Raw genomic sequence first — 19532 nt, forward strand, 5'->3', positions numbered from 1 at the left:
CCAATGCCCCGGGAGCGGGTCGGCCCGCCCGGCTCCCTGAGCGGCGCCCTAGGAGCCCTGGGAGCCGTAGTCCTGCGGCAGGAGGGGGCGGGGCCGCGGCCGGGCGCGCAGGCGCAGCAGGGCGGAGGCCGGCACGGGGTGCGCGCAGGGCGGTCGCGGGAGGCGGAGGGAGCCCGGAGTTCGCTGCGATGCCGCTCTATCGCTGCCCGTCCGCCGGCCGAGGTAACGCGCCGGGCCGCGCCGGGGACGGCTGGACGCCCGGGGGCTAGGGCTGGGCTGGGGCTGGGGCTGGGGCTGGGCTGGGGTGACCGCCCGGCGGGGCGGGTGGGGCCGGTGGCTGGCGCGGCGCCGAGGAGGGCAAAGGTCGCGGCTGGGTCTCGCCCGGGTGTCCAGGCGGACGCGGGGCTGGAGCGGGACCGGCGGGCGCGGGGTCCCCGGGGCTCGCTCTGCCTGGGGCCTCTGTCCTTCCGCAGGCACTCCCGGGGCGGGAGGAGAGGACAGGGGTGTGCGTGAGCGCTGCCCGCGCCTGGGCTGTGCGGTAGTGGCGTGTTTTATTTACCTGCAACGCGGTGCGTGAAGCGATCTGCGGAATTTTTTTTGAGCTGTACTGGGTGTTAACCTGTTTTAAAGGGTAAAGTAAAGCAATGGAACGCATGCCCTTACTGAGGAAAGAGTTGTGGAAACGGCATCCAGACAGGTGCTGTTAAAGAGCTGTGGAAGAGCAGAGTTTTTCCTTGGGGATCGCTTGGCTCGTGCAGGCATTTCCCATCACGTTCCAAGGCCGGGAGCTCCTAGTAGCGCTGTGGCGTAGGCTCAGGTCTCTCACGGGGGAAGAATCTGACCGTCCAGCGTTTGAACCTATCTTTGTAATTATCAGACATGTTCTGAGCCGGGTTTCACTTCTTTTGCCTATGTGTGGAATAAGTGATTTTTTTTTTTAATATACTATGTGATTCTTAGTAGCATCAGTTCTGCTCAAATAAAAATATCTCAAAAGTTAAGTTTAAGTTTCACGGTTTAATGTATATGTATAGGTGTAGTTGTTATCATGCTTATAAAATACTTGTTCTCAGATCCTGCTTGGTTGCAGGTAAAGGATAAATAAGAATAGATAGCTTTTATGTTATGTTGGTTACAGAATCGCTGTTAAGAAACCAACATGGATAACACCTCCTACTTTGCATATAGAGACCTGTATGCTGACTGTCACTGGGCAGTTATAACATGGGATGTTAATGTTGGCCTTGCCAATCACCATTCTCAATAAAATATTTATGTCATAGAATGTACATTTTACTTGTGTAGTTTTGCAGAAATACTCTACTTTAAATGTGATATTCTTCTTCACCTCTGAAAATAGAGAAAGAGGATTCTTAAAGGAAGGAAAATGATCTGTCAAGGTGCATTAGTGCACAGACCTTTTAACTATAACTAGGTTTCATACTAACCATACTAGGTTTTTTTAACTACAAATCACTCAGATATATTTTTTTCGTGAAAAAGGAAAATTACAACATGTAATAATCCTCTTAACAAAGTCCTCTTGATAATTTGAAGCTTTAATTTGGTCTGTTTTCTTACAAAGAAATTCTGATTTGTTCTTGCAACAATTAATGTTTCTGCAGCAAAGGTAAAGATTACTTGTATCTGCTGTTCCTAATTTTGGCTAAAGCATACTTGGGTTTAAGTCTGTGCTTTTATTGTAGAGCATGACATTTACTTTAGATGAACTGTCTTGTACTAGTAGCCCAGACTGTGTGTCTCAACATGTGTTGAGATGTCAGAAGAGCTGAACTTTCATTTCCTGTCTCTACAGTTGTTTGGTCACTTTTGATGAAGTCTGAAAGAAATCTTTTGAAGTTCAAAATTAAATAGGAAATTAAAATGTGTTTCACCTTTGTACACACATGTTGTCCTACATCAGCTGTGTATGGCTGGCCAGTGTATTGAGTGATACTATGTGAAGAATGCTTAAAGGGGAAGCTCTTTCATTATTTTTTCCCTGATATAAAATTATACAGCATACTCCTAATTTGAAAATTAAAAAAATCCATGTTTATGGTTCCTCATCTTCGTATCACCTGGTAGTCTTTGGGAAGGGGAAGCTGTCATATTTGTTGTGCCACTTGCGTCCCTGAAAATTTTAAAAATTTGGAAAAAAAGATTTGACAAATTTGTTCCTTGGTTTTGCAGCACATCAGTGCTTTCGCGCTCTTAAGCTGATAAAGAAAGACTGCCTTCCATCACCACGTGTCTCAAGATGTGCATCTACTGCCTCTGTGCCTCGCATAACTACGCACTACACAATTCATCCTCGGGACAAAGACAAACGATGGGAAGGTAAGTGAAAAATTGCGTTCTTTAAAAGCTTCATCATCATTATTATTATTATTATTATTATTATTATTATTATTATTATTATTATTATTATTATTATTATTATTGCTCAGTTTTAAAGGCACTGAAATGTGTTGCTGGTTTTTTCTTTTTATGGAAATTCTGTACTCTTAAATACAGCACTGATATTTCAAATGAAATTTTTGGTTGCTATCTCAAAATTGGTGTCCTTAGTGCTATAAAATAGGATCAGATTAAACTTTATGCTTGTTTTCATAAAATATACACGCAGCTTTTGGTTTAGTGATTATCAGAAGATTTAATTCTGTTCAGTATGTATCTGCTAGGTTTTTTTCCATTGTTCTTACCATGAGAGTTTAGGTTTAGTGAGAGAGAAGTTGGAAGTAATTGGAGATTGGTTTATGTTATTATCATTTTTTTTTCTATTGAAGGGGTAAACATGGAAAGATTTGCAGAGGAAGCTGATGTTGTCATTGTTGGAGGAGGCCCTGCAGGCCTTTCTGCAGCTATTCGACTCAAACAGTTGGCTGCTGAGCATAGCAAAGAAATACGCGTTTGTCTGGTGGAAAAGGCTTCTCAGATTGGTGCCCATACATTGTCTGGTGCCTGTCTTGAGCCAAGGTCCTTAGAAGAACTCTTTCCAGACTGGAAGGAGCGAGGGGTATGTATGAGCACATAAACACTGAAATTAATTTCTAGCTTGTAATGAACTCCATACCTGACTCATTCTGGTATGACTTAGTACCTGGTACAGTTAGTAATTAGTACCATTATAAAATACATTGCTCTAACAAAACAAAAAACTGCTGCCTTCATTTTAGTCTGTTTCCTCTAGTTTGACAATGCTAGAAGTTTTATGTCTATACAGATATGCTGTGGCTTTTGCTCTTTTCTCTAGTAGTCTTACTGCATATATACAATATGTCTTGTGCATCCTGGGGTGACCTGCACTTTCTGCCTTTGAGCAGAATCCAGCTTCTGTGCACAAGCAGGAAGATGTTCGGTTCTTACCAGTGACAGACTTGTTGCTTCTGTACAATAGTTCTTCATGGAAATGGCACACAGTACACTGACTTCTGTGCAGACACTGTGGTGTAATGAAGGCCTAAGATGATTTTAGGAGGGAGGATAGCAGAAAATAAGCTGCCATCTCTACCAGAACAGCCATCTGAGTTGCAGCCAACTGCCTGCTATCACCTGGGAGTTGCAAGAAGTTAGACATCAACTAGTTGTTTTGTCTTAGTGTGGTAAATAGGCAAGTTGAGCCGTGTTCTTTAGAGAGGTCTAGAATACTGAGTGTTGATTCTTTCCTGATGACTGCCTCATTAAGTGCTTTGTCTTCTCTCTTGTGGTACCTTCCTATAGAAGTGCTGTACTTAACCTGTACTTGTCTGCCAGTTCGATTGTTTGATTTTGTTTCTTGTTGTTTTTGTTGAATGGCTAGAAAAACATAACTCTCTTCTTTTTCTATTTCATTTTTTTGTAGGCTCCACTTAAAACTCCTGTAACTGAAGACAAGTTTGGAATTTTAACAGAGACATCTAGAATTCCGGTGCCAATTCTTCCAGGTAAAGTTTAGCAAGGGAGTAGAGAGTCAGCTTTCTCCGTGTCTTTTTCAACTTTTCCATGAATCAATAGTACAGAAAGTGTATGTAGAATGTAATAGCTTTCAGGGTTACAGTCTATGTAGATGATGGCTGTGATAACACATGACATATGTGTTATAGTAATGGACTATCTTCCATTACTTGGAAGATAGTAGCTGTAGAAGATGTGACGTCTGATGTGTACAGCATCAGTTATTTTGCCTAGTGTCCTATGTTTTATGTGTGTGTGTCTTTTTTTGCCTAGGACTTCCGATGGTTAATCATGGAAATTACATAGTACGTCTGGGCCACTTTGTGAGTTGGCTAGGTGAACAAGCAGAAGCTTTGGGTGTTGAGATATATCCAGGCTATGCAGCAGCTGAGGTACTCATGACATCAGTGTGCGTATATGAAAAGTGGCTTTGAAACCCCCTTCAGAGCAGTCACAATCATTTGTACATGCAGAACATTCCTTTTAACAGATATATATTATGAAAACCATGTTTCAGTGTCTAAATTCCCTGGTTCAGATCCAGCAAAGTGCAAGTGGGTCGTACACTATGTGAATAAATACATAATCTTCATGTTTGACCATTAAAGTCAGAGTGCTTAGAAGTTCTGCATTAGAACTTTTAAAGAATGGATTAAAATGGCAGATCATTATTAAAATGATTTTTGTTTGTTTGTTTAAATATTTCCAAAGGTTCTTTTCCATGAAGATGGTAGCGTGAAAGGGATAGCAACTAATGATGTAGGCATTCAGAAGGATGGAGCACCTAAAGTGAGTATCTATCTTCCCCATACCTAGGGGTTTATTTATGGAAATTGTGATATATGTGCTTGTACTGCCATCAGTAGTCTTCCTGCAGTATAAGAAAAAGTGTAAAACTCAGTATCTGTCTTCTCTCTCTGTATTTAACTGGATTGATTACTTGTGAAAGTTCTGGTTTCGGAATGTTGTAAAATTCTTCTGAAATTACTAGAAGCTTTTGCAGAAAGGGTGACTCGAAGGAAATATTGTAAGGGTGTTTTGGCATATGTGAAATCAGGAAACAAAAGGAAAGAACTTCAGGAACTCCTAGAAAAAAGGTGCAAAGGTGAAATAGAAAGCTGTAGTCCAGCTGGTAACTAGCAATGTGTAAGAGAGTGTGCTTCTGGCTGACTTGGTTTCTTTGATATTTACAACTGCACATTTGTTGACAGTCTGTCTGCCTAGTTAGGGGAAGGTGCACATTGAACCTTTATACCCTTTTGCTAGTTCATGTTTCTGCATCCAGAAGGTGACTCCCTGCCCTAAGTATCAGATTTGGACTGATTTTGGTTTTAATTTTTTTTTTTAGTGGAATCCAGGACATGCCCAAAGTGTGTTGCTTCCCTATGTAATATGTACGGAGAATTTGTCACATCAGAATAACTCAGAACAACTTTCACATAAAGTTATTTGACTGCAGAAATTAGGAGTACAAGTTTTTTCTTAAGATTTACCTTCTTTTACAAGGTTTCTGTCTAGTTACATGAATTTCAGAGAGTTATTCACATTCACGTAAAGTGTGGGCTATTTTTCCCATTTAATTCAGGGCATGAGAAGAAAAGACTCATTCTTGTTTTGAGAGAATATAGCCAAGGGAAGAGGAAGTGGTGACAGGGAAAAGTAAGTTATTTTTCCAGTGTAATATTGTCCATCTGCTGTAGGGAACAGACATGCTCTTATTTTCCAGTGCACATTTTTTCCAGTAGGAGGCGCAAGTAAAGCGTACAGCTCACTGCGGGAATAAAGAGTTTTTGGGAGTTTGAGTTTGTTTTAAAATGGGAAGGAACGATTTTAGTTATATTTTTTTAACGTTCTCGAAACAGTTTTTTCTGGAAGAATGTGTCTATTGACTTCTTTAATGTACATAATTAGTGTGCCACTACTGCAGCTTTTTGAGTATTCAGCTGTTTTCACTGTCAGTTAGATCAGCTGATACTAGCTTCAGTGCATAAAGGTTCAGGTAAATAGATGGAGTTTTGTAACCTTCAAGGCAAGAGTATCTTCAATGAATTTATAGAGAGCCTAATCAAATAGACCGTGGTTAATGAATAGAGTTCCACCTTGCAGTCAGCACCAACCAAACAAAAATTACAGTGGGAAAACATTCATTGTAAAAAGTTGCACATTGATTCTTATGTAGATACTGGAGAAGGACATTAATTGTGAAATACAACTCTGTCACATTACTGAAACATTTCAAATTCGTTAGTTTCTGATATTTACAATGTCGACATTTGTAGTTGATTTATTTTATGTAAATCTGCTTTAAAATGGACAGTATATATTTTTAATCTTTAGATCAAGTGGTAGGCCTCTGTAGTTCTCCTAGTATTTTGTAAGATTAATTCATGTTCAGGTTCAAAGAATACAAAAAATATGGCAAAGTCTTGTGACTGTTGTTTAAAGGTAATTCCCAACTAGAGGAAAGATTTTTATTTGCTACTCTTCTTCAGAGGTTTCCAACCAGTAAGTTACAAGCAAGTGAGAGACAACTCAAAACCAAGTAGTAAGCTTCTCCTGGACCTATGCTGTCTTACCTTGAGATGGTTTAGACGGTTCTGTGGGGTACTGCTGGATACCTTCGTCCAAAACTCTTTTCACTGTATTTTTTAACATTAAACTTTCTGACTGAAATCAAGTTTTTTACTTCATAAAAAATTTGTATAAAGAGATTATGTAAATTTACAGTCTTGTCTCCTTACATTGCAAATATAATCTGTATTCTTGTCCAGCGTGCTCACAGATGCAGGTGGCATACTCATACAGTAGTATTCTCTTATCTTATTCTCAATCTCGTTGGAATTTTTTATGAGAATTTTTTTTATAATGATGTTTAATGTTAGTTTGGTTTTACTGTATGTTTTAACATGCAAGACTGAAGTAATGTCATAGTAACTTTCTTCTCAGGTAGTGGGTCCTTTTGGGAGCAGGGGCGATGCAGATTTTTCAGATGTGGAAGTTCTGTCTAGTCTTTGTCATATGTGTGGGGACACACACAGTGTTTTATTGTAATGTGACTTTATGAGGAAAAATTAAAGTGTGAAGTTATGGGAAAAGTTTGTTTGTTCCGTCAGGGTTCCTTTGCACCCTATGAATGAGCAGATGTAATATAAGTATCCTCCAATCTGGAAAAGATTCTCTTTTTCAGTGACTAATGGCTATTCACTGCAGTGCTGCTTTACTGCAGTCCCCTTGCATGACTTGCCAGGAGTGCATTGTGGTTAGGTGGAAAAAACAGCTGGACTAGAGCCATGATTTGCAATGGTTTGTAGATTCAGAGTTATGCCATGAAGTAGCGTAAAATCACTTCATTGCTCTCCATTTTCTTGCTCTGAATTTGATGTGGCACTGATGTAACTGCTGATGAAATGCTGTACTTTTTGCAGGCTACCTTTGAAAGAGGCTTGGAACTCCATGCTAAAGTCACAGTCTTTGCTGAAGGTTGTCATGGACATCTAGCCAAACAGATGTACAAAAAATACAATCTAAGGGAAAAATGTCAACCCCAGAGCTATGGCATTGGACTGAAAGAGGTATCACTTGCATAATTTTAACAAATAAGGAAAATACTGAGAAGATTTAAGGTAGCTTCTGTTTGCTTTCAAGCTAATTTGTGTAAGATATAAGAATTAAAGATTTTTCTTTCAAAAAAAAATCCTTTTCTTGGGCTTATAAAATTAGGATAGGGATGAGGTTTCCTTTTGAAAATATTCTATACACTGGAAATATCACTCATGAAAAACAGCTGTATTATTGCAGAATATGTTCAGAGTTTGACTATAACATATTTTTTATTACTTTAAGTATGTGCTTAGAGCTACAAAATGTTTGTTAAATAATTAGTTTATGCTTCTGTAGAGAATAACCACTCTGTAAATGTATGACATAATCTTAGTTACAGTTTTTAATACTGAAGTTGTTCTTAAAGCAGGGTTTTCCTGTGAAGTTCTCTTGCTTCCTTATGAGACTGTCTGCTTTAGCAAATGGGGCAGTCCAATAGGAGTGGATCTGTAAAGTGAAATAGTTGATGAGCTGACATCTGTATTATGCACATCTCAGGTTTATTTTTACTTTGGACTAGCTGTGATCTTGTCTCATGGACTGAGTACCCTTTCTTCACTGGAATACTCTAGGTGGGATTTTGGGACCTTGTCATACAATTTAGTTCCATGTGAAAGGAATCCAGTTCCCGCCTTCCACATTGCTCTGCAATGTGAACAAAAGTGCAGTAAGTGGGAGGAAACAGAAGTGCTACTCCAAAATGTGCTCCTTAATCTAAACTGCAGCATTAACGTAGGTGCATCCTCCATGCTTGAGCTGATCTTATGGTGCTCAGCTGCCCTTCTGCCATTAGACTGTGCCTTGCACAGAACTCCATGGTGAAGAGACATTTTGTGAAATGAGCAGAAAATTGACTCACGAGTGGAAACATGAAAATGCTTCTGTGAGTTCACCATGGGTCAGTGGAGCACTGGAGATGTGTAGGAGAGAGCAGAGAGAGGACAATTTGTTTGACAGAAAATATTCAGATCAACTCAGGCATATTGTTAAGCACGACCTTGAAAAACTTGCAAGATAATTCATACAATCATACAAAAATACAACATTTTTAAAGAAAAGAAAGTCAATGTAAGCATTGCTTTCTGTAGCAGAAGGATCTGTCAAAGTCAGTAGTAAAAGGCATCTTGTGGTTGAATGAAAATTTTGGGTGTAGTACTGGAGTATGTCACATTTTCTAATATGCAACAGTTCAAGCAAGAGAGGTATTGGGAAAATCTTAAATGGTAATCTAAAAAGGTATATTTATTACTTGGTATTTTGCTGTATGCATTTATTTATATTATTGGTCATATCAGTAAATGATTTTATTCTATATGAAATCGTGTGTTTGTCTTTTATTATATTATTGAAAGGCCATTACTTTGCAATCTGAAGTAATTTTTTGGTCATCTTCATTTCAGTTATGGACTATTGATGAAAAGAAATGGAAACCAGGAAGAGTAGAACATACTGTAGGCTGGCCTTTAGACAGACATACATATGGAGGATCCTTTCTTTATCACTTAAATGAGGGTGAACCTTTAGTTGCTCTTGGATTTGTGGTAAGTGAAGTTAGGTTTTTCATGCTTGCTTGTTGTTTGATCTTCATTTTTATGAAGTTTCTCTGTTTTAATGTAAAAATGAAAACACAAGAATAGCAACAGAGCAAATTTAGTATTTTCTCTATCTTAAATGCACTTATATTAGGGAAGGTTTATTTGTCATATTAATTTGTCTTTAATCTAGTGTCTTTTATTAAGACCAACTAGAAAAATTATGAATAATTTTTTTTTGCAAACCAAGTAAATTTTTGTGAAGCCAAAACCAAATGACTAATCAAAGTTGTGCTCACAAAATTTTTGGAAGTTAGACAATCTCTAAATCACATGCACTTCATACAATTCCATTTCCCAATTCATGTGTCAGCCTCAGGTGCAACTCCACTTTATGAGAGAAGTATATAAAGCAGAGGCACTCTGCAGCTCCACAAGCAGCATCACTTCCATTTCTGAGCTCTTCACTTTGTTCGTATCATTCTTATCCCCATTGGCCTTGCCTTCTGCAGTTAAACTGTCTTTCTGAATTGGGCAGGCAGCTTCTTCCTTCTTATTGCCTCTTTATCAGAAGTACTGAGATCACTAGAGACAGGCTGGTGTCATTCTGGCAAGCCAACTGCTGCAAGGAGCAATGGTTGGAAATATTTATCACCTGCAGTCCTAAAAGAAACATTCACTATTTATCTTGTGCATGTGCTTCACACGCAGACATTTTAAGAGTCAAGCACTCAAAATGGACTTTTAGCAGCATGGGACTGAGCTGACACTTTGGTCTCTCTTAAGAGAGACCTTAAAATCCTTTCAGAAGGATTCCAGAGTGTGTGTGGGGTGAAAACAGTTTTTTTGTCTAACCGTTTTGTAAAAAATATTGAAAAAAAGTCCTGTTTGTTGCTGAATCGTGAGATATATATATCATTAAATGTTATTTTTCTCAAGTAAAGCTCACTGGAACCTCAAAAGAGAAAAATTCGACAACAGAAGTCCTTTTAAGAGTATAGTAAAAATGGGAAATGCAGAGTATATCTGGGCAAATTCTCAAATGCATAGGATAAGAATCCTGGGCATCTAGCCAGTTGGCAAAGTCTTTTTTCTCCAATTTTCTGCTTTCATCATTGTTCCTCTATGCTTTATTACAAGGGCTTACCTAATTGGAAATTATAATTGACTACTAAACAGTGTGAAGAACTGTTTAAAATAAATGAGCACAAGGACATAATGATCAAAAAATAATTGTTTACCTCTCCTTCCATCTTTTTTAGGGCAGAGGTATGAAACACAACTTTAAAACAAGTTTTCTTGCTTATCCCACCTACTAAACCATGCTTAATTTAATTTGTTTTATTTCAAAGACAGGTGAAAGGTGGCTACAATGCAATTAAGTTTTTTATTTCTAGATGGAGCTGAGAGCAGCAAATTTTCAGATCTGCTTCTGCTGTGTTGTTAATAGAATGTATTTCTGGCAGCATTTTCTTTAAATAGGAAGATTCTGAGATGGGTTTAATATAAAATAAAGACTTGACGTGGTAATATGTGAGTGTTCTTCTTTAAGTTTTATATTTCTTTTTCATTAATGTTGCACTTTTTCCTTTTTCTTTTAAGGTTGGTTTAGATTATCAAAATCCCTATTTGAATCCATTTAGGGAATTTCAGAGGTGGAAGCACCATCCTAGTGTACAGCCTACTTTGGAGGGTGGAACAAGGATTGCCTATGGTGCCAGAGCACTAAATGAAGGTGGTTTCCAGGTAATATTTTCATGAGGTTTTTAACTTTGAGTTCTCTACCATGTATTTAGTGCTGTAGATTTGGGTTCCATGCTATGCCAAAAGTTTTTCTGGACAGAAAAGCCTTGTTATCTTGTCGGGTGCTGGCTGCTGAGATTTGCTAGACTTGGGCTCTGTCATACTGAAAATCATCTGACATAGTCATTTACTTTATAAGTGAAACACAGAATCATAAAATCATTTAGGTTGGAAAAGACTATTTACATAATCAAGTCCAACCATTAACCCAGTACTGCCAAGTCTCCAAGTGCCACATTTACACACCTTTTTTGTGCGACCAGGGATGTTAACTCAGCCACTTCCCTGGACAACCTGTGCCAGTGCTTGACAACCTTGCCTGTGAAGAAGTTTTCCTGAGACCTCCCCTGGCACTACTTGAGGTCATTTCATCTCATCCTGTCACTTGTTACCTGGGAGAAGAGCACAACCCCCACCTGGCTACAACCTCCTTTCAGGTAGCTGTAGAGAGCAATAAGGTCCCCACTGAGCCTCCATTTTTCCAGGCTAAACAATTCCAGCTTCCTCAGCTGCCCCTCAGAGGACTTACTCTCCAGACCCTTCACCAGCTTTGTTGCCCTTCTCTGGACACACTCCAGCACCTCAGTGTCTTTCTTGTAGTGAGGAGCCCAGAACTGGACACAGTACTTGAGGTGTGGCCTCACCAGTGTCAGGTACAGGGGAAGAATAACTTCCCTGGTCCTTCTGGCCACACTGTTTCTGATAAGGGCCAGGATGACATTGAACTTCTTGGCCACCTGGTCACACTGCTGGCTCATGGTCAGCCATTGTCATCCAGCACCCTCAGGTCCTTTTCTGCTGGGCAGTTTTCCAGCCACTCTGCCCCAAGCCTGAGGTAATGCATGAGGTTATTTTAAACCAAGGACAGGACCCAGCACTTGGCCTTGTTGGTTCTCAATACAGTTGGCCTCAGTCTATCAATCCAACCTGTCCCAATCCCTCTGCAGAGCCCTCCTGCCCTCCAGCAGATCAACGCTCCCACTCAGTTTGGTGTCATCTGAGAACTGACTGGGGGAGCACTCAGTCCCCTCGTCCAGGTCATTGATAAAGGTATTAAACAGGGCTGGCCCCAGAACTGAGCCCTGGGGAACCCCACTAGTGACCAGCTGCCAGCTGGATTTAACTCCATTCACCACCACTCTTTGGGCCTGGCCATCCAGAAAATTTTTTACCCAGCAAAGAGTCTGCTAGTCCAAGCCATGAGCAGTCAGTGAAGTGGAATTTATATTGCAGTCAAGTGTGTTCAGCAGCAAAGACAGTACAGCCAATCTTCTGTTGTGCCTGAAACCTTGGGGAAGACAGGGTAGCACCACTCATCTCTTCTTCTTGTGGGTTTGGGGAGGCATGTCTTCCCTATTACTTATCACAGCAGAGGGAACTTCTTTGCAGTGCTTGACCCTTAAGTCACTGATGGTGCTGAAATTGTAATGTAATTAGTGAGGTGAATCTTTAACTCCTCAAGTACAGATACCTTGAGTATCTTTCATGGACAATTTTGAATTTCTGCTTTCTTGAGAGGTGGAATACTTTGTTCATTGTGTTCCGTTAAGGAGTCTAAAAGGTACAGTTTTGAATAGGTATTCATCAAGACTTAAGGTCAGTTGAAATGACTGGAACAGCTTGCAGAAAAAAATAATCTAGTTTATATTTAACAGTTTTAAATTTCAACCTATTAGCTTTTCATGTGGGAATCTTGGAACATAGGACATGGCTCTGTGTCACGTGCTCCCAGATCCATCTTCTAGATGCTTCTTTCAACCTGGAGCTTAAAAATGATCTGCACCTTGATGTGCAGATCAGCAGATCTGATGTTCATGATCTGCACCTTGTGTGTGGGTACATTCCACTCTGCTCTCTACTTTGTCTTTCCTTTTTGAACCTCTTTTTCTTAGTATAAATATAGTTTCATGTAGTTTTTGCGATACAAGTGGAATTTCAGCAGCAGTGTAACTCTTTGTCACAGTCATGTGGAGTTAGGCTTTGACCCCAGTGTGCATACCTGCTAGTGATCATGTGGGTTCATGAAGCAACTTCTTAATTACATGTGATACACATTTAGTAAATCTGAGGGTTGATTTTGTGCACTCTCTAGTAGAAATATGTCGTACCACGTTGCAACACAGCTGTGTTACTGGTTTATTTCAGAAACCATTGTCCCTCCATTATTAACACATATACAATACAAAATACCAACATGTTTTAATATATACTTTTATGCAAGAGGAGCTTCTTTTTCCACCCTGTGCACTGGTTTCTGTATCATAGATAATCATTGAATTTCTGGCTTTGCTGAAGTAGCCAGATTGCGACTTCAGTTGCATCCTTATACTGCTCAAAACATATGGCTAGAAGAACATAGTATTTTTTAAGTCACTTACAGACATTGTTTGTGCTAAGTTACACAGTCAGTAGGATTACAGCTTTTGTGCATCTCTGCCTAATCTTTGGACTTCTTTGCTGGACTTAAACCAACACCCTTACTTTGTGTTGTTCCTAATATAAAAACATGTTTTGTTTTGTTGTGTTTTGTGTTTTTTCTTTATTTTCTGTAGATAGATTTGTCTAGTTAATCATGCAGTCATGTTTTTAAGACTTAATACATGCCTTCAGTAAAAAGAAGCTTTATTGATGATTCATTTACGAAGAGTTTTAAGATTAGCTCTTCTTTTGCATGTGTTGTTTCAATTAATAACTGTAGCAGTCTGACTCATTTGCATCATTGTAGTCCAGGAATATTTTCTTATGTAAGTCATCCTGTAGCTCCAGTTTTTGAATTTGGTAACAGTATTGCATCAAATAGGTGTTTAGAATTGCCATCAATCTCAGCCTTTTTTTGTCTGTTATAGATAACCTTATGACCATGTTCTTCAGTCTTTAACAGAGAGCGAGCGAGAGCATGCTAGTGCATGCTCTTGGATGTGTTTTGGGATATGTGGAAGGAGGGAACAGAGTTTAGTAGTCTACACCTACATAGCTGCTATTTCTTACATTTATTAAAATTGAAAAATCAAGCACTTAAGAAATTCCCATGCACCCTCTGTTTTATCTCCATTTTATCAAAAACTTTGGAAAGGTTTAAGAGTTTTGTGAAAAAAACAGAAAGTGTTGCTGTTGGTTGAGCAGTGTATGTTATGAATATCGGGGGGAAAAAACCTTCATATTGATAACCCATTCAAATGTCAAATATTAGACTCACTTAACAGATTTTAAGCCCTGAGCTGAGCTTAGGGGAGGAAGAATGTGAGGTTTCCTGTCTGCTGGAAGGACTGACTCTGTAGGGAGCATGTGTCTCCACGCCTTCCTCCAAACTAGCCTTGTTTGGTGTCTGTATCTCAGGGGCAGGGAGGGCTTGTGCCATACTGGCACGATGTATTTCTTCAACTGAATGTGGAAACAGGCACCAAGTGCCATAGTACTAATAATGAGAATTCCTAACAAAGTTGCAATATATGCTAGCTTTTGCGTTATATGACAGATCTTCAATCTCATTTATTCTTTAACAGTATCTTGGTCACTGTGCATATGAAGTGAAACAGTAGTTGCAAAAGAAAAGTACTTGATCACCATCTTTTTATGCAGTTCAAAGAGTCAGTCAAGAAATCTTTCTATGCTTATGTCAGTGCTGCATTATTTTATCCTAATAGATATAACAGAGTGGCTGTTTTCTGTGAAAAGAGAGGACATCCTACATACTTAATCCCTTTGAAATACTATTATGTAGCTGAACTTAAAAATTCTGCTCCCAGAAAAGTTGTAATTTGTAATTGTATTTTCAGCCTAAATTACCTTTCCTATGAACCAGAGCACTAAGTCTGTGATTAAACAAACTGTGCAAAACACAATCACAGCAATGAAATGCTGTGTAGTACAATGTTTTTTTAGAGTCTCCTGTATGACTATTTAAAAGTAAGCAGTCCTGGGTGAATAATAAGCAGGTAACAACGGAACAAGCAGAAGGAAACAAAATTTTTGTTTTGGGTTATCTTGAATTCTGAGGGATATATTTTTTTGAACATTTTTCATTAAATAAAACTACTTGTTTGGGGTCAAGTTATTTAGGCCATTACAAAATTAATTCTTTCAGGCAGTTTTAATAAAAGCAGGATGGTAGATTCATAAGCACTGCTCAGTACTAAAGACTTTGGAGGAAGGCTGTGTTCAAAACTTACCTTTAGTTTTCAGACTGAGGCTTTGATCACTGCTTTCTGCTAAAAAGTACTGCTATCAGTCCACGTTTTGAAGATGGTCCCTGTCTAAAATCTTAGTCTCATTGGATGAGGGTAACAATATTTTCTAACAGTATTTGCAAATCATCTGTCTTAGGTTTGTGAATTGACTGTACTCAATGACATTATGCTTACAGAATAGGAGTAAGATGATGATTTTACACCAAAATACATTTGTTGGCTGCTGAGCAACTTCTAAAATAAGGGGGAGGAGGACAGGCAGGGCATAGAACAAGAACATGCGGTTTCATAGAACAAGATTTGTGGAAAAAACGCACTGTGAGGTAAGATGTGTACAACTTACTATGTGGAAATCAGGGAAACAAATGAGGTTTCTTTGTTTTGGGTTTTTTTTAAAAAGAATTCACTTGAAGGACAAAACAGTATCAGTGGGTGACATTACCCAAGTCTTGTTGCAGATAAAGCAACTGGAGAGAGGATGTAAGGAAAATGTCATTCTGTCACACTCAGTGCAGGTACAATGCCTGCATTCCTATATGCATACTATGCTAAAATTCCTTGATGAAGTGGAGTATCTCTGGTGTATGTTTAAATAGTGCACATGCAAGTCTGAAAATGTAAAAGACACTCAAGCCTCGTGCCATTTTAATTTCTAGAATGTCGTTTTCAATTTAAAAAACAAGAACAAACAAACCACCTTTCTTTCTGTTTTTAGTCAATACCCAAACTCACCTTCCCAGGTGGATTATTAATTGGTTGCAGTCCTGGACTCATGAATGTTCCTAAGATCAAAGGGACACATACTGCAATGAAAAGTGGCATGTTGGCTTCAGAAGCAATTTTTAGTCAATTAATCAATGAAAATCTCCAATCAAAGACAATAGGTAAGATCACTGTACTTTGAGTTGTAATTACCTTGCGTTCAATTAGAACTACCAACAGCTAACAGCAGTAACTCAATGTGGCTAATAGGTGTGTTTAAAATATATCTATTGTTAATTTACTATTAATAATGTTAAATGATTTAAAAAAGAAAGAAATTAATACAGTTTTGCTCAGTTATTCTTAAGTACTTATCCTACTGTTTGCTAGAACAAAAATACACCTCTAAGTACCATCTGAAAAGCTTATGCTTCCTGTATAAGTAAACAAGAATAATATATTTTGTTCCTACAAACATGTTAAAAATTAGTGCTTTATGATTCAGAAAGTGTTACTGAAAGACTGTATAGAGATAAAAAAAGGAACAGATTAAATGTAAGCAAAACAAGGTGAGATTTTTCAAATTTGCTCTTCACTCTTGCTAAGATGCTTTTTTCATTCAGTCCTTTTTTCCTGTCTTTTAATCTTATTGTTTTCTTAGTTTGAGACTGTGTATTTCATTTTATACATAATGCAAGCACATTGAAACAATCACCTGGTCCTGACCACCTTGTAGTGACTAGTTTAAACCTTGGTTGTACCCTTACATGTGTTAACAAAGACTGTACAGAGAGAGAATTAGAATTTCAGTCATTCTGGAGATGGACACTATAGCCAGATGCCACACAATGATTATATTAGAAATCTCTGTACTGATGCATTCAAACCTCATGAGCTTTCATCTCATTCAGCCGAAACATGCCATTCAGGAGAGAAGGTATGCTGAACAATTAAAACTTCTGCTAGACAGGTTAAAATGCTTAGAATCCATCTGAAACTATCAACATTCTTGATGGGTAGTGTGCCAGTCTTGTTTGATTATGGACAGGTTTTATATGCTGTTTTCCACTTTTGTCAAGACTGGAATATTATACTTGCTTCACTTGACAGAGATAATGGGCTTTCTTCAGAGCCATATAAGATGGGAAATACAGACTGAAGCATGTTTTTCATGTATAGACAAGGCTTAAAACTGGTTATTTAGAACATTTATTCCTATACAGTAGTAATGGAGAATAGTGAAGGGGAAGCTCTCAATTTTCATTTGAAGAAAAATTTTTTTCCAAGATGATTACATGACTTTTAACTACACTGCAGTAGATGTGTCAAGTGTCCAGTGTCTAGTATTTGTAAAAAATACAATCGAAGAGTTTGTAGTCAAATATATCTCATTATTGTGTTGATTACAAAGGGAGAAATAAAGTTTTCTAGCACTAGTTCTTGCAGTGGGCCATAGGCATAGTTACTGAAATGGGAATTTTTGTGGTTGCAGAACTTCTAAGGAAGAAGATATTGAATCTGACATTAGAATTGCAAACCTGGCTTTAGATCACAGGTAAATGCTCCTGGTCAGTGCTCAGGGCGAGAGCTGTTTTTCCACGGAGGCACCAATGTAGCCACCTGGCTGATTATATTTTGTGGAGGTTTGAAGTAATTCAGTACTGCTTGTGGCTCATTTAAGAGGCTTCTAAAAGGAGCAGTACATACCTGCCAACAAAACAGGTCTCTTCATGAGGCTGAAACATGTTGTCTAGTATACTCCCAGAATATGATTCTGAAATTCTCATTTTGCTGACTTGATTGCTAGCAGTTGCCTTTATTCAGAATTTATTTTTTTATTTCAAGGATAGTCTTGATGTACTGTAGGTACCTAACACGTAATGTACTGCCTTAGGACTTCATGTGCAAGAGTATGAGGAGAACCTGAAAAAGTCCTGGGTCTGGAAAGAGCTGTATGCGGTTAGAAACATCCGACCATCCTGCCATACTGTACTTGGTGTGTATGGAGGAATGATTTACACGGGTATATTTTACTGGTTACTGAGAGGAATGGAACCATGGACATTAAAACATCCAGGTAATTTCATTGAAGCTAATGCACATCTGGTCTAGTGGTGAGGCCTTGAAGTGCAGAAAAGAAAAAGATTATAAGGCATTAAAGCAGACTGTCATATTACCTACCATATAATGTAAATTAAGACATTAAAACACTGCTTAGTATAACAGCCTTTTTCATGAGACAAAAAACTATACTATCTTTTATGAAGTACTTAATTCTGATGACAGGGAAAATAGCTTAGTAAAATTGTTCTTGAGTAACTGAAAATTACAGTAATTCTATACTGAAATCTATTTATTAAAAATATATTTAGGACCAGATTTTGCTCAGCTCAAGCCAGCCAAAGATTGCACACCTATTGAATACCCAAAGCCTGATGGAAAAATCAGTTTTGATCTCCTGTCATCTGTGGCTTTAAGTGGTACAAACCATGAACATGACCAACCTGCACATTTAACTCTCAAAGATGACAGCGTCCCTGTGAGCAAGAATCTGGCTGTATTTGATGGACCGGAACAAAGGTTTTGTCCAGCAGGTAGGTAACAAAAATGTCTCAGCTGTTTTTGCACGATCAAAGACTAAGTACTTCAGGAAGAGTCCACGTGGCCTACTACTTCAAGCATTCTATCCCAATCCTCCTCCTAGAAGGGGGTTCAAGTGCAGGTTGTAAAGTATGTTAACAGTACTTTCATACTGAAATAACTATTAAACATGGAAGAAGGCAGTTGAATCACACTAGTAATATCTGTCCCTCATTATACTTGCTGATAAGTACTAGAGCATACATGGAGGGGGAAACTGTTCAGTGAACTGATAGCTCTTTTGGTCCTTTGCAGGAGTCTATGAGTTTGTTCCTCTGGAAACAGGAGAAGGATCAAGGCTGCAGATAAATGCTCAGAACTGCGTCCACTGCAAAACATGTGATATTAAAGACCCAAGTCAGAACATTAACTGGGTAGTGCCTGAAGGTGGAGGAGGACCAGCTTATAACGGGATGTAAACTGACACATATATTCAGTGACTTCTGATCGCCAACAAATATGTTGGAGTATTTTATGCTGCAGTGTAATTTATGTACAGCACTGACTCGAATGTTAAGAGTTTGAGACTAATATGCCATTCTGGATTTTACATGTGACTGTTGCATTAAATAGAAAATTGGTGCCTTCTGATTAAACCCTAGCCTTATTTAAATAGGACTTCTTTACAGGAGTTGTATGGCAGGCAGAAGACTTAAGTTCTTCTTAGTACTGATAAAGGAACTTTGGATCTCAGATTTACTGCTGAAGTTCAGTGATAACAAGCCATATCCAGAATTGTGCTTACAATGGAAGAATTTAGTACCCACCCTTAAAAAGTTTTTTCTCTCTGTAGCTGGAGTGATTTACTATATGTAATCCTACCTTGCAGACAGGGAAATACATCCGTCTAGAAAATTGTCAGTGCTTTTAAGTGTTACACATTTTACATCAAATTTACAGTTAGATTTTTTTTCCTGATGTTAATAGGGAATACAACCTGTAATGTGGTTTAAAAAAAATAATACTTGCACCTTCATTGTATGTCTACCATTTTTATTCCTTACAAGAAATCAGGCCTTCTCTAATAAAAACTCTACTAAGAAAATGCCTAAATCGTCTTAGTGTGAAGTGCTTCTTAGGAAGCACTATTAAGCTGGGAAAACACAACCGCTCCTGAGTTGCAAAACACAAG

General features: G+C 38.6%; 1 protein-coding gene across 1 annotated transcript; it reads left to right on the forward strand.

Moving 5' to 3' along the window:
* The first annotated feature begins 114 nt into the window (after window positions 1-114).
* Window positions 115-18996, forward strand: ETFDH (electron transfer flavoprotein dehydrogenase). The gene is made up of 13 exons (XM_017805810.1): window positions 115-222; window positions 2194-2340; window positions 2790-3019; window positions 3845-3926; window positions 4210-4328; window positions 4648-4725; window positions 7362-7508; window positions 8937-9077; window positions 10671-10814; window positions 15774-15942; window positions 17655-17837; window positions 18133-18354; window positions 18656-18996. Exons 1-13 carry the CDS (start codon window positions 189-191, stop codon window positions 18817-18819), a joined length of 1860 nt encoding a protein of 619 aa, XP_017661299.1. The 5' UTR covers window positions 115-188; the 3' UTR covers window positions 18820-18996.
* Window positions 18997-19532: the final 536 nt, after the last annotated feature.

Source organism: Lepidothrix coronata, unplaced genomic scaffold (assembly GCF_001604755.1).
Source record: "Lepidothrix coronata isolate B3197 unplaced genomic scaffold, Lepidothrix_coronata-1.0 Scaffold13, whole genome shotgun sequence".
NCBI classification, from domain to species: domain Eukaryota; kingdom Metazoa; phylum Chordata; class Aves; order Passeriformes; family Pipridae; genus Lepidothrix; species Lepidothrix coronata.